The 14,580-nt window shown below is 30.8% G+C and overlaps 8 protein-coding genes across 8 annotated transcripts, besides 4 other annotated features; 4 read left to right on the plus strand and 4 right to left on the minus strand.

Annotated features, from left to right (window-relative positions):
- The first annotated feature begins 35 nt into the window (after positions 1-35).
- Positions 36-57: a sequence feature (AT_rich).
- Positions 58-130: 73 nt separating this feature from the next.
- Positions 131-161: a sequence feature (AT_rich).
- Positions 162-282: 121 nt separating this feature from the next.
- Positions 283-888, plus strand: CMU_018350 (uncharacterized protein; the record flags this gene model as incomplete). The annotated part of the gene is made up of 1 exon (XM_002140391.1): positions 283-888. The coding sequence occupies one exon, from the start codon at positions 283-285 to the stop codon at positions 886-888; it is 606 nt and encodes a 201-aa protein (XP_002140427.1).
- Positions 889-909: a sequence feature (AT_rich).
- Positions 910-1,106: 197 nt separating this feature from the next.
- Positions 1,107-1,514, minus strand: CMU_018360 (histone H3, putative; the record flags this gene model as incomplete). The annotated part of the gene is made up of 1 exon (XM_002140392.1): positions 1,107-1,514. The coding sequence occupies one exon, from the start codon at positions 1,512-1,514 to the stop codon at positions 1,107-1,109; it is 408 nt and encodes a 135-aa protein (XP_002140428.1).
- Positions 1,515-2,149: 635 nt separating this feature from the next.
- CMU_018370 (uncharacterized protein) lies at positions 2,150-4,123 on the minus strand (the record flags this gene model as incomplete). The annotated part of the gene is made up of 1 exon (XM_002140393.1): positions 2,150-4,123. One exon carries the CDS (start codon positions 4,121-4,123, stop codon positions 2,150-2,152), a length of 1,974 nt encoding a protein of 657 aa, XP_002140429.1.
- A 503-nt stretch (positions 4,124-4,626) lies between these two features.
- CMU_018380 (NLI interacting factor-like phosphatase family protein) lies at positions 4,627-5,697 on the plus strand (the record flags this gene model as incomplete). The annotated part of the gene is made up of 1 exon (XM_002140394.1): positions 4,627-5,697. The coding sequence occupies one exon, from the start codon at positions 4,627-4,629 to the stop codon at positions 5,695-5,697; it is 1,071 nt and encodes a 356-aa protein (XP_002140430.1).
- Positions 5,698-5,898: 201 nt separating this feature from the next.
- On the minus strand, positions 5,899-7,701 carry CMU_018390 (N2,N2-dimethylguanosine tRNA methyltransferase family protein; the record flags this gene model as incomplete). The annotated part of the gene is made up of 1 exon (XM_002140395.1): positions 5,899-7,701. One exon carries the CDS (start codon positions 7,699-7,701, stop codon positions 5,899-5,901), a length of 1,803 nt encoding a protein of 600 aa, XP_002140431.1.
- A 173-nt stretch (positions 7,702-7,874) lies between these two features.
- Positions 7,875-8,158, plus strand: CMU_018400 (DNA-directed RNA polymerases I, II, and III subunit ABC5, putative; the record flags this gene model as incomplete). Its single annotated transcript, XM_002140396.1, has 2 exons — positions 7,875-7,969; positions 8,035-8,158. 2 exons carry the CDS (start codon positions 7,875-7,877, stop codon positions 8,156-8,158), a joined length of 219 nt encoding a protein of 72 aa, XP_002140432.1.
- A 983-nt stretch (positions 8,159-9,141) lies between these two features.
- On the plus strand, positions 9,142-11,517 carry CMU_018410 (DnaK family protein; the record flags this gene model as incomplete). The annotated part of the gene is made up of 1 exon (XM_002140397.1): positions 9,142-11,517. One exon carries the CDS (start codon positions 9,142-9,144, stop codon positions 11,515-11,517), a length of 2,376 nt encoding a protein of 791 aa, XP_002140433.1.
- A 718-nt stretch (positions 11,518-12,235) lies between these two features.
- CMU_018420 (uncharacterized protein) lies at positions 12,236-13,498 on the minus strand (the record flags this gene model as incomplete). The annotated part of the gene is made up of 1 exon (XM_002140398.1): positions 12,236-13,498. One exon carries the CDS (start codon positions 13,496-13,498, stop codon positions 12,236-12,238), a length of 1,263 nt encoding a protein of 420 aa, XP_002140434.1.
- Positions 13,016-13,036: a sequence feature (AT_rich).
- Positions 13,499-14,580: the final 1,082 nt, after the last annotated feature.

A 14,580-nucleotide genomic window follows, 5' to 3' on the forward strand; every position in this document is an offset into this window, starting at 1 on the left:
TCAATATAATCTTGTCTACTTTAGTAAAATATAGGTTATTATATATATTTATATTAAGACATAAGTAATGGGTTGTATAATTTATTACAAATATTTAAATAGATAGAATCAATGGTACCTCAGAATACAGTATAAATAATTGTAATAAAATTAATAAATTACCCAGTGATTGAAACATTGTAAGTTTCAGGCGCTAGCTACCTTGTAAACAAAAAGCTACAACACTAATATGATTGAATTTATACTAGAATAGAGTTATAATTTATAAGGGATACAATAATTATGGATGAAGTAACAGTATGTAAGATTCCTAGGAGTAGTAATATTAATGAAGATAATAATACAAATGATTACTTTTGGATATTGGAATCAACAAGAAATATAACATCCTTAAATGATTTATCGGATATTTTAATAAGAAGTTTATCTGAAAGATGTGATGTTAAAGATAAAGAGCAATACAAAAGAAAGATAGGATTAATTTTCAGTAAATTAGAAGATATGGACTTGAAGCATAAAGATTCTTCTTATAAGTCTTGTATAGTAGATTCAACAAATAAAAAAAGTGAACAAAGTGAGAATAGTGAGTTGTCACATTTAAAACCAACTGGATTAGGTGGGAAACCTTTTAATGAGATAAAGTATGATAAGTCAGATAGATTATGTGAAGAATTAGATGAGCAGACTAAGAATAGACTCATGCAACAGCTTGATGACTTATTAGTATCATGTGTAGATTGTGCAATTGAAATAGATTGCCTAGGGGAATTGAACTCACCTGCAAACACTAAGGAACCGAACTCTAAATTGCATTATTTGACAAGTAAAATAGGTAACGACTTAGTTAAGATATTACTAGACAAGGGAATAAAAGGAAGAATTCTTTAGTAAATTAAATAAATTATAATTCAATAACTATGAGTCTGAGACCAGAATAATAATCTATCTGATCTACATACTTATTTTTATATTATGGCGGCTAGTGCCGCCTGTATATTAGGGCCAATTATAACCCCATATTTATTTGTTGGAAATATCTAAGGAACTGAACAATCCTGCAATATTCAGTAAAATTCAGACAAGGATAACAACCAGTTTTAAGATGTCTATCGCTCACCACGAATACGACGGGCAAGCTGGACATCTTTAGGCATGATTGTTACACGATGAGCATGGATCGCACAAAGATTAGTATCTTCAAACAAGCCAACTAAATAAGCTTCAGCAGCTTCTTGCAAAGCCATAACAGCAGATGATTGGAATCTCAGATCAGTTTTGAAATCTTGAGCAATTTCACGGACTAATCTCTGGAAGGGCAATTTCCTAATAAGCAATTCAGTAGATCTTTGATACCTTCTAATTTCACGGAGAGCAACAGTTCCTGGTCTATACCTACGTGGTTTCTTTACTCCTCCAGTAACTGGGGCTGATTTCCTTGCACCCTTAGATGCTAATTGCTTACGTGGTGCCTTACCACCAGTTGATTTACGGGCTGTCTGTTTTGTTCTAGCCATTTTCCTGGTTTTTTTGCTAAATTATTTAGTAGAACTTGTTCAGTACCTTGTCGAGCACAAATTGCAGGCAAGTGAGCTACGAGAGCTGATTGATATATTACGATATTTGAGAGATTCCACACTATACTGCATTATAGACGCGTTTACGTGTTTACTATCTATTCCACACTACAATGAATATATCCACACTTTATGAATTAGCGCCTAGACTGCATTAAGTGTCTACTATTAATAATGTCTTTGTATTGCTGACAGAAAAATAAATTGGACTTAAGTGATCTTTTTTTATTTCCAATATAATAGGAACAATCACATGTGTTTTAAAAGATAGTAATTAGGAAGTTTAGATATTTACAAATAAGTTAGGTTCTTCTATTCAATTTACAGAGATATCTATACATTGGGTTTCACTTATATATTAGAACTTAGAGTTCTTATATATAAGAATATAGGGATATCATTATTGAAAATACATATTAATGGCAATTACAAGATATTCTTATTTATTATTTCTAACTCAAAGGGGTTGGTGAAGAAAAAGATTAGTAGGATTTTATCAGTTAGGATATAATGAAGATTAAATTGTACTAAGTGAAGTCAATAAACTTACAAATTGAGGAGAATTGGAACTAAATTTATTCTATTTTGTATAAACCTAAGTTTATGATATCTTTGAGCTTTTTATCCAAATATTGTGGGGCAACTGAGACAGAGTAATATTGATTCATAGTGTTTGTTGCATCAATATAGATATGACCAAATAAAACTTGTTTAAATCTATTAGCATAATAGTGAAGTTGTTCCCTCGCTTTATGTATAGCAACTGTCATATCTTTAATATTACACGAACTTGAGAACTTAATACGATCTCTACTCATTGTACTGACTTTATCTAACACCTTCATTTTCCTCCATTCTGAAGAATTTTCATAACAGCTTATCCACTCTGAATTATATATATTATTACGTAACTCCTTAAAATATCTTTGTGAAGCTTGTATTGCAATATTAAAATGTTTAATATGGCTTATTACTGTTTTATCTGTAATGAGAGATTTTTCTACAAACTCTGATAGTTCAGAGTCACTCATTAATTCCTCTACTATAGAACTCCAGGTATCATCAAGTATATGTTTATTTACTCTATAGTCAAAATATAAAGTTTTATCTAAGAAATCTCTTAGTTGAACTAAATCTTCTATCCTATCTGGAGCTTGTGTTCTACATGGAGTTTCAATAAAATATTTTTCATGATCTTTCATCTTCTTCATTATTCGGTTAGCATCTATTGCAAATGATAAGTCAATAATACGAAAATTTTCAGGTTTAAACCTGATATATTTCAATCCTTGTGTAGATGAATTTTTGTTGTAATCTTGAGCTATTGTATATGGAAGTGGGGAAGTTTCAGAAAGTAGATTGTTTAAAGAAGAAATGTTTGAATTCATATCAGATACTTTGCCTGCATAAGAGATGACACTTGAGCTAAAATTAGAGATAGTTCCTACTTTGTCATATAAAAGATTGTTTATTTGTGACTCTAGTTCAAATGCATCCATCATATTGATTTGCTTATCATCTTCAAATAAAAATCCTTGCCCTTCTTGAATAATTTTTGCTAGCTCCTGTTTATTTGAACTATGCTCTTCTAAAATCATAATATTTGGATAGGTCAAGTCACAATGGTAAATATTCTGTTCCCAAATTCTTTGCAGAAAGTTTAAGGTGTGATCTATTAAACTAATCCTGTATCTAAATCTCCCAAAAATATTACCAATAGCATTGTTTATACTTATTCGTAATAGCATTTCCTTGCGTCTAGTTGTTTTAGCATCATGATTTGGGTTATTTTGAGACTGAATAAAATTCCGATAGCATCTAAGGGCCATTTTAAGACCATTTTTCATATGATATTTTTCACTCCTTGTAATATGTCCTAGAAGATCACTCAGAGTCATTCCTTCTAAAAATTCCATAAATATATAACGATTTAACTCTGATACTAGCTGTCTCTTCTTATTCATTATTGTATATATAGCTGGACTAACAACTTGTAAACCTTGAAACTTATAAGGAATATAACTTGATATATATTTCTCCATAAGAAATCCAAAATCTACCTGATATCCAGGTGCATCAGCTTGAGGGGTTGTAATGGGGATATAGTTGCTATATGCATATTTGTACTGATTTTCAAGTTTACTATTTCCTCTCTTAATAAATACCCGAACTTTTGGTAATGACCTTAACAAATCATTTTCTGAACATTCTATCTCTAATTTTGGACTTATTTTACAGCCCTTGTAAATAAGTATATCTGGATGATATAAAAGTAAGTCAGCTTTAATACCTACTCCAAACGTACCTCCAGAGCTCTCTAGATCTCCTATATTATTATAATAACATGAAACATATGGAAAAATACTGGGATTACATATATATCCCTCTATTTCACTAATTATATGGGATCTCTCTATAGCTACTTGTCGTTTTATTTCTTTCTGTTTAGCCAGATCCTTTGACATAATTCTTCTGTAGATTAAACTTTGGCCTTCTGCTGAGGCTAACAGAATCACCAGATATACAAACAGTACATTGCATAATAACATTACCACCTTCCTAATACACTATATTTTATGTCATTTATATAAATTTATAGTTATTTCGCTGATCATTTATGACTTCACCTAAAGTCACGTATCAGTCTAAGGTGGGACAATAATACCGCCTAAACATGCGGATGATGATGCATGTTATACTAGGTGAAATTTGTAGAGACAGACGCTACTTTTTTTTCTTTTAAGTTTCAAAAAAGAAATATGTAAAAATTACAAAGGAAGATATAACTCGATATACAGTAATTTATACCCAGATAAAGCTGTAAAAATATGAATACTTTTAATTTTATAATACAAATTACATAATGTGCTATTTAAGGTTAAACTAAGGGAATCAAAATGTGAATTATGGATTGTAAAATGTATAGGTCTGGTACTGTAGAAATTTTACTGTAAATTAGGATTTGAAAGTATATAGGCTAGATTGGGAAGATCTAGAATAACTAATATTACATATATTCTGTGCTTTAGGTTTTGTTAATGTATACTCTCTGATGGTAGTTTTACATGAATACAAGGTAAAGGATATAAAACGAAGTTTAGATAGATCTTTAAATTGTACTTTGGAAAATAAGTTCTGTAAGAATATTATTTCTAACAAAGAAAAACGAGATATTAGTGATTCTTCAGATTTACCGAAAAGAAAGTTAAGTAGCAGGCAACTAATAGAAGTCCTTAGACATCTGAACATACAAGTTCATAGGGCAATCCTAGATGACTGTGAAAAATTACTTGAGTATTGTTTCATGTCTGAAAAAAATCAATCTAATAATAATAAGGGTAACATATTTCATGTGGGGATGGAAAACTTAGCAGCAAAAAGGATAAATGATTTGTGTCCATCTATTCAAAGTATAATAGATTATGTTTGTAGTACCCACTTCCCTCCTAAAATATTACATGGTGAAGCTTGGAATTTAAATAAAAGTATTATACAGATAAACATGTCTAAATATCCTCTTTATAGATCAGTTGAAAAAGATGGATCCCGTAGCCTTTTCATGGTTTTAGATATGGATGAAACTCTAGTCCATTGTAGCTTTGAAATACTAGAAAATGGGATGGAACCAGATTTATTAGTTGATATAATCCCCTTTAGTTCTCCTTGGTGTGTTTATTTTCGGCCTTACCTTCAATTATTTTTACAGTATGCTTCATATTTGGGAGATTTGTGTATCTTTACTGCTAGCACGAAAACTTATGCGGAAAAAGTTCTAAAGTCCATTGATCCTAATGGTAAATATATTAGATACAAACTTTTCAGAGAACATTGTACAGTTTATAAAAAAGGATATATGAAAGATCTGAGGATTTTTGAAGGTGTAAACATGGGGAAAACAGTACTAATTGATAATTCCTTAATAAGCAGTACCTTACAGTTAGATAATGCAATTCCAGTAGATAGTTGGTATGGAAACCCAAATGATAAAGAGTTACTGAAGTTATTAGTTCTACTAAATAAATTATACTGTTTGGATGATGTCAGACCATATTTGGCAAGACGGTATGGATTTAGACAATGGGCCAACTATCACAGAGCTAAGGATTCTTTGGGACCAATATAAAGAATTAGGGAATATTAAGTAATTTTATCATACTACACTTTGTATATTAAATTGTCACTCAGTTATTAGCTGTAATGACTTAAAGAAGATAGAATACAGAGGTGAAATAAAGGGAAAAAGTGATAAAATAAGCTTTATGTGAGCTTAGAAAATTATACGAGTAGATATAACAATATAATCAAGATAATTAGAATATAAAAACTACAATATATTGTGTTTTACCTTTTTTTTCTTTGAATTATTACCTGGTCTTGATTTGGGGCCCCAATTGTCTTCTGGATTAGGTAACCATCTAGGACCAACTTTAGATGCCAACAGTATACATGGGTGAATTTCAAACTTAATATTTAATGTAGAAATTGGTTTTTGAAGGAATTTGTGATATTGACTGTTTTTTGGAGGATGCTCCAAAGCCCATGTTCTAAGAATATCCATGACAACCTGATTAGGGGCATTCGTTTTTAATGATAAAGGATCACGATGGAAGTGAGAAGATATATAGCCCAAATGTCGAAGTGCAGAATGGAAAAGTGAAGGTTTCATCATTTCGAGATTCAAAAATGTACACATAGATGGTATATGATAATGTAATGGACTATCTGAGAGCTCATCTTTCATAGAAAGAAGTAAACCTTTAATTTTTTTTAGCATTGTAATATTTTGTAAAGATGATATTTTTTTCTCTTGAATATCACTGCATATTATCAATAATTTATTTAAAAAGTCTGGATCAAACAAAGGACCACTGTAGAAGGGTCCTCCAATAACATAGTGACCAGAACCACATTCACAACATAGTGAATTCTCTTCTAATATAGGAGTACTATTAATTGTGGAGCTTACTGGGACTTTTAAATTATTTGGTTTATACTTTAACTGACTACTCACGTTAGGACTTATAGATATTTCATCTTTAAGTTCTTCATTATTACCACCATCTATAGATATATTGTGTCTTCTTTTTTTTTTGGGTTGACTCTTCCCAAAAGGAATTACATGAAAAGAAGGACAGTTAGTACACTGGAGAACTATTGACGTTTTCTGAGCTAATTGTTTACAAATTATAGGGCTGTGGACAATTTGAACAAAAATTCTAACGTAAAAATCGACACTACAACTAATTAGAGGTATTACTCCCTTCTGATATTTGGCAGCACAAGACATAATGGCATTTAGTAAAAGTCTAAGTGACATTTCATGCATGTAGCTGCTTTTCAATGCATTGCCTCCATAACGATAAAATGTTACCTCTGGCATATTTCCACATAATACTGGCATATCTGTAGATGTAAAACATACCATCCCTCCATTTTCACAAGCACTTATTGCACTTTCTATAAAAGGGCTACATGTTCCATATGGATCTATATCAACAACAGAGTACTTAAGAGTTGAGTTTGGTTTTAAAATATTATTCAATAAATTAGAATGCCAAGATGAGCTTCCAGAGATTATAGATTTATTAATCATTGAAGTAAATTCGCGTATAAATTTTGGATTTCCTAATGACAGCAAACGTGTAGCATCAGCACAGATACAAACAAGTTTATTTGTATCAACTCCATTTAAGCTTACATTCCTTTCCATTTGTTTAATTGCAATTGGATCATGATCTCCACATACTACAAAATCAACTTCATCTGCAAGCTCAATAATATAACGTAAAGATCTAAGGCCTGAAGCTCCAAGTGGTTCTATTATTGTTAACTTTTCTTGTGATTCTACTTTCTTTGTCAAGTCTTCATCTTTAATAGTATGGCTTTCAATTCTTAATGATTTGTTTAAATTCCCGGATGTATCTAATTTCTTTTCACTTAGTTGTTTTATTCGATCCTGACTTCTTTTTATTGAAAAAGCTTTAATTACTATCAAAGACAGGTCTCTATTAAAGATTTGAGCAGAGTTATAGAATACTTCATTATTCAAAGCATATATCTTTACTTTGCCTTCGTGAATATAATCTGAACATTTAGCTTCTGCTAATTCGGATTGTTCTACATTCATAATGAAAATATTTTTATAAGGATAGTGTTTAAATATTCCACCATTACCTATTGTAGTTCTTCTGGTACCTGCAACACCTGGTGACCAGTAGTAATAAAGATGACCTTTGGCGCCTTAATATCACACGATTACCAGGTATAATTTTGGCTATTTTTCCCTTTACTAACCCTAAAATGATTATCCCAGTAAGATGCTTTACATGTGGCAAAGTAATAGGAAATTTATGGCAACAATGGCTCGTTTTACTACAAAATGATGTTTCAGAAGGGTAAGTTGAAATTAGGTTAATTTTATGTAGAATACAACTTTAAAAGGCTTGACTTATTATTTTAGGGAAGCACTAGATAAATTGGGCTTAAGGAGATATTGTTGCAGGAGAATGGTTCTGACTCATGCAGATCTTATAGAGAAGCTACTTGCATATAACATACATGAGAAGAAAACTTTAATGAATTAGATATAAAGAGAAATCAACTCATTTTTCTTTATACAAAGGGATATCCGGGAAATCCCCAACTAATTATATAATTCGTTACTTAGATAATAGAAAATTTAAGGAACTGAGCTATTTATTTTTGTTTACTACTTGTATCTAGTTGGACTTATTTAAGGACAGCCTGTCAATAATTATTGGGAGAATTTTTATACTAACCCAAAATACTAATTTAAGAAGACATATAATTAACTTTTATATTATAAATTCAAATAGGGAGTTCTCACTTGCCTGTCATAAAGCGTATTTTAAAAGTAAATTCACGTCTAAGGATCTCCTGAGGTGAATCTAAATCTCAAGATATCAAAAAAATAAGTAGGATAATATAGAGAATATCTGACTTTTTATCATTACCTCTAGTACTTTTAGGAAGAATAAACATTAATAGATAGTATAATAAATAAGAAAAGTGATAGATTTCCCAATTCTATTGTAATTTCACTGAAAAATTAAGGTAGATCTCAGCTACCCGCTTAGCTTATATATCAGGCTTAACTTATATTACAAGATTATTATACTGTAGAAATAACTTTAATACTCCCTATACACTTTCTGTGAGTCTATAGAAAGCCTTGTAATTACATAGTTATAATTATATACCACTTTTACCAAATCTTAACAGAAAAGGAAAATGATAAAAGTGCTCGAGCATCCATATATAGTAGTTGTGTAACAATACAGCTATTAGAGTATATTACTAGATACTACATCTAAGTTCCATGACTGAGTATCTCTATAGTGACTTAATACTAACTTTTAATCAATGTAGTGTAGATCTTTGAGTCCCGCAAAAAAAAAGAAAAAAATTGTCGATTAAATATAATATGAACTAAACAGTTTGTTTGCACCTGTCTCAAGTAATGGCGCCTTTCCTGTTAATAAATGAGGAGTAAAGCACTTTCTTTTCTGGCAAAGGGAGAATTTAAGAATCTTTTTTTGTAATAGAAATGTCAGTGGTAGGTTTTGATATTGGGACTATAAATGCAGTAGTTGCAACGATAAATAGGGGGTCTGTTATAATTGTAAGGAATGAACTGTCTGAACGCACGACCCCTATTTTAGTTGGATATACAGAAAGTGAACGTTTGATAGGTGAAGCTGCACTCTCGAAATTAAAGTCCAATTATAGAAATACATGTCGATATATGAAGACTTTAATGGGTATGCTTCCAAATAATTTGGATGGAGGAGAGTTAAAATATGCATTAGCTAGCATTGAAACCTGTGAAGATGGTACTTTAGGATACAAAGTCATGTACAAGCAAAAACCTCTAATAATTTACTTAACTAGAGTTTATGCAACGTTTTTAAAACGTTTGAAGGAGAACACTGAACGAAGTACTAACCAACAGATTCGTGATTTAGTTGTAAGTATCCCAGGGTATTATGATAATATTGCAAGACAAAATGTTTTGGATGCATTGGAAATTGCTGGAGTACAGTGTCTAAAACTTATGAATGAAGAAAGTGCAGTTGCCTTAGACTATGGGATTTTTAGGTCTAGTAGTTTTGGTGATAATGATGCAACAAATGTAGCCCTCGTAAATTGCGGAGCCGGTTATTTCTTTACTTCTATAGTTAAATTTACTAAAGGGAAATTTAATATCCTTGCTACTATATATGAGAGGAAAGTAAGTGGCAGGTCAATGGATAATAAAATAATTGAATTTGTTGCACAGGAATTTAATGATAAACATAAGATAAATATACTGGATGACTTGAAGGCAAGGATTAAATTGGAGGATGCTGCAACTCGCTGCAAAAAGATTTTGAGCGCAAATCAAGAAGCTAACTTTATTGTAGAGTGTGTCTATGGAGAATATGATATAAACATGATAATTGAACGCTCTAAATTTGAGGAATTATGTTCTGACATGAGGAATGACATTTACTCTATGATAAAAAATGCTCTTAAACAAGCTTCTTTAAACACAGAAGAAATCTCTTCAATTGAAATCGTTGGTGGTTGTAGTAGGATCCCATGGGTACAAAAAGTTGTGAGTGATGCATTTGGTGGCAGGGAACTTTGCAAAACACTTAATGCAGATGAGACAGTTGCAAGAGGTTGTGCTTTACAAGCTGCAATGTTATCTCCAATTATTAAAGTTAGGGAATTTTCTATGACGGAAAGATTCCCCTATGAAATTTTACTGTTTTGGCAAAATACTACAAATTTACAGGACTTTAAGTCTACAGTTTTATTCTCTTCTGGAAGTGATTTAAATGTTCTGAAAAATTCTACATTTACGAAAACTGAACCTTTTGAAGTATTTTTTAGATATTCTCCAAGTAATATGTGCCCTTCTTTAGACTTAGGGAGATATTTACTACAAATACCAGTTCAAGCTTCCCAAGGAGATGCCAAAGTTAAACTTTATATTCGGTTAGATAGGAATGGTATTTTAGTATTGGAAAGAGTTGAGTTGATTAGAGAAGAAAAGGTAATTGAACCTTACCCAAGCCCGGAAACAGGAAGTACAGCCACAGGGGAAGAAGAAATGCATACAAACCCTGGAGTTGAAGTGCCTACTAATACATCAACCAAAACTAGAGTGAAACGTTCAAATGTACCATTTACAATTATAAGTAAATTACCTGGATATTTAACAACGGAAGACAAAGCTCTTTATATAGAAGAAGAAAAGAGGATGAGTTTAGAAGATTTAGAAGTACACTTGACTAGAGAAAAATTAAACGAGTTAGAAACTTATGTATTTGATATGCGATCTAAATTATCTCCAGGTAGTATCTTATATCCTTTTGGAGAGAAAGAAACTATTAATGAATTTGTAGCTTCTTTAGCTAGAACAGAAGATTGGATATATGATAATTATGCAGCTACAAGAAACATATTTGAACAAAAATTAATGGAACTCAGGTCTTTTGGTGATCCTATTGAAAGAAGATTCTTGGAAAATAATCAATTAAAAGAAATACAAACTCATATGAACTCCTTATTTGAACATTTCAACAATATATGTACAAATCCTGATACAGACTTTACTCCTGAGAGCAAAGCTGAAACTCACCAGGGACTTATATCAAAGTACCAAGAGTTTACAACATCTTTGAAACAGAACCTAGAGGGCCGTGATCTATATCAAGAACTAATTGTACCAATTTCTACTCTTAGATCTTTATGCTCGGAAATTCAGGACTTCTGTAATCAGACTTTGAAACCTCTTCCTAAAACTCAGCAGGAAGTACCATATACAGGGGATCAAGAAGTTCAGGAACCTAAATTAAATGAAGATGTAGCAATGGATACTGAGATGCAAGAAAGCAAAGATGAAACTAACAATGAGACAATGGAGATAGAATAGAGAATATATACATGATAAAGTCCTAGACTTTAGGAATTAATCAATTAGATAAAATATTAAGGAATGTGACCTAAAGTTGTATAAATAGTAAATGAGATATATCGATAAACTCTAGTAAATCTAGGAATGCTTGAATACGCTTAGATTATCAATTCTCGATATTTAACATCAATGCTGTAATATGAAGTTAGCAAGTAATATCAACTTAAACTAGAACTTTAATTTTCAATATTTTAACTACACAGTCTAAATATAATCTAGTACTGCAGCACTCTTGGAAATTCAAAATATTTTGCAATTTTATTTGAAAATACTTAGATTAGTTGGGAGTTCAGTATTTTCTAATTAAATGAGCAGAGGTTCTACAAGATAATTTTACTTGTAATATTTAATATAATATTGTGGAATACTTGAATAGCTTAGAATTTTATATCTTGCATCATATTAGTTTTTTTGGACAACTAGCTCATTAGCTTATATTTACATAACTCTAGTAATAAAATTTCAAATCTTAATACCCAATTCAAGGTAGTTCTCTAAACTAGATAGATGACTATTAAGTATATTCCAGTAATCCATAACTTATACAAATTCCAAATATAAAAAAAATTTAGGAAGTTAATCACAATAATAAGCTAATAAATTTCTAACTTTGTGATTTTCTCAAAATTTTTGGTAATAAAGTTCCCTTCTATTGAGAGATTGGAAATAATTTAAGTTATTTATCTGGTAAATTAACCTCACTCTGCTCCTTCACTTGATTTTCTTGCATATTTTGTTTATATAAGTATACATAATGAGGTAGTGGAGGGGGTACCTTTTTACCACTTCTATATCTTGGTCTATTGCGGTCATATTTCATATAACATGCGTTGCAGCAGATCTGCTTATCCAAAAAGGGAGTATCCTGAGAAATTGAATTTTCCAAATTATTGGTATTGCTCATACTATGGGTTTTATATATATCAGATGTATTCAAAAAACGCCATTGGGATGTCTCAGTTGTGCCACATATAGTACAAACAGCAGAGCTTTTATCAATCTTCCTTCTTCCTCCAGAAAGTGATTTACATTGTTTCTTTGAAGATTTATTAGATGAAGTCCTAACTAAATTTTTTTGTTTGCCCTTTATGGTAGCCTTAGAGTAAGACTTTAAGTCTAAATTATTGTCGCAATATCTCCAAACTGAGCTATGAGATTCAGTGGAAACTTTATCTAATAAGGAATTATTTGGACTAGTATCACATTTTACTTTTGGCTTAGTTGTAATGTTAAATTCTTGCTTACAACCAAGTTCAGCTAATATACTCACCAAACTTCTATTATTATCAGAGGTTTGTTGATTATTTTGGGGTTGCGTTGGAACTAAAGTACATTGATTAGGAGTACTAACATTAGCCGTATTATCTCTAGATGTTGAGATTATTGGCTCTGGATTAACAGATCCTGTATATCCCGTGTACAAATTATAAGGAGATAGAATTGATGAGCAAAGACCTAAATTATAATATATATTATACACCATCATTTGGTAATAACAACTATTTAATAGATTATTTAGATAGGTTGGTTTAATGGTACTTGCAAAAATATTTGGTTGAATTGAAAATAAAGATTCCAAATTAGAGAGACTGGAGTTTTTAAATATAAAAGTTTCATGAGCACCATTTAATAAGCTGGGAGGGAGTAAGTTATTTAGATTATTTACATCTGTATTTCTTAAGTATTTAATATTATGGTCCTTCACTTCTTCATTTATTCTATTAAATATTGTACTGATTTTATCAACATGATCCTCATTCCTCTCTAATGATATATGACCTATAGGGGAGGAATTTGCGCTAACAAACATAGTAGGAGGACTATCTGGTATCATTTGAAGAGCTATATTTGAAGTTCCCTCATTAAAATTTCCACTAATTATCTCTTTATCACTCAAAATCTTATCTACGTAGTATTCAGTTCGTTGATATTCTGTCATTTATTCAATATTACATTACCTTTTAGTTAGTTCAACAGTTTTTTTAATCCTTAATATCTTTTCTTTATTTTAAGATCTCAAAATTATAATATCTCACACCACTATAGATGACCTAATTTTATACTTTCATCACTATTTTCTGGAGATCAGTTATACCACACCATGTATTGCAATGCCAGCTGCAATCCTATTGATCCGTATAGTAAAAAGTTACTTGCAGGTGACATATATCCATGACGTCTTGTCGCACTATCGATACTACGTTTGGCGCCAATATATGATAGAAAGTGATAATAAGGGTGGAAATTATAATAAAATATCAGATACTTCCTAAATCTGTAAATCTCATTTACACTATGTAACAAGTTATATTAGAGTCTTATATAGTAAATGTTTGGAGCTAGTTCTGATACTTTACGGACAATTCTAAGATCTAGATGCACTGACATGTAGTATTTAAGCTGCACTAGTGTGAAGAGTGACAATTCATTTTCACAGTTTTCAGAGGCATAAATGTAGTGTATTAAAAAGATTTATTGGAGTATTTACAATATTAATAATTTACAAAACGAATTATATTGAAATTTAGTACTAAAACAACACCGAATAAGGCTATTCATCAGATATGATATCTTGTACTCTTTGGTTGGGAGATTTGCCTGGATTGTTGTTGTTCTGTTTGAATCTCTTCCCACCATTGAGGTTGAGCTACTTCAATTGGGGGATCCTGTAATTTAATTTAAAAAAAAGGAATAAGGAGATTTGTTTATAATATACATTTAAAAGTGTAGATATAATTAAAGTCATGAGAAGTAAAAACTTACTTTACAACAACCAAGTAAACGAAAAATAAAAAGTGGATCAAAATTCATTTAAACAAGTAAACTAAATATCTCAACCTAGTATAACAATTCAGAGGTAAATCCCCTCACGAGAAATCAGTAGTTTGTGCGCTATTGTGGAATATATTTATATTAGTTTAAGAGTAGCGTAGTAGTGAAAGGAATTTAGACTTTTTTTTTACATTAATGTACTGATTGCATTTATTCTTACTCATTTCAGTAAGTAGATTTTAGAGATCT

The sequence above is a fragment of the Cryptosporidium muris genome, genomic scaffold, assembly GCF_000006515.1.
Source record: "Cryptosporidium muris RN66 scf_1106632373407 genomic scaffold, whole genome shotgun sequence".
NCBI lineage: Eukaryota > Apicomplexa > Conoidasida > Eucoccidiorida > Cryptosporidiidae > Cryptosporidium > Cryptosporidium muris.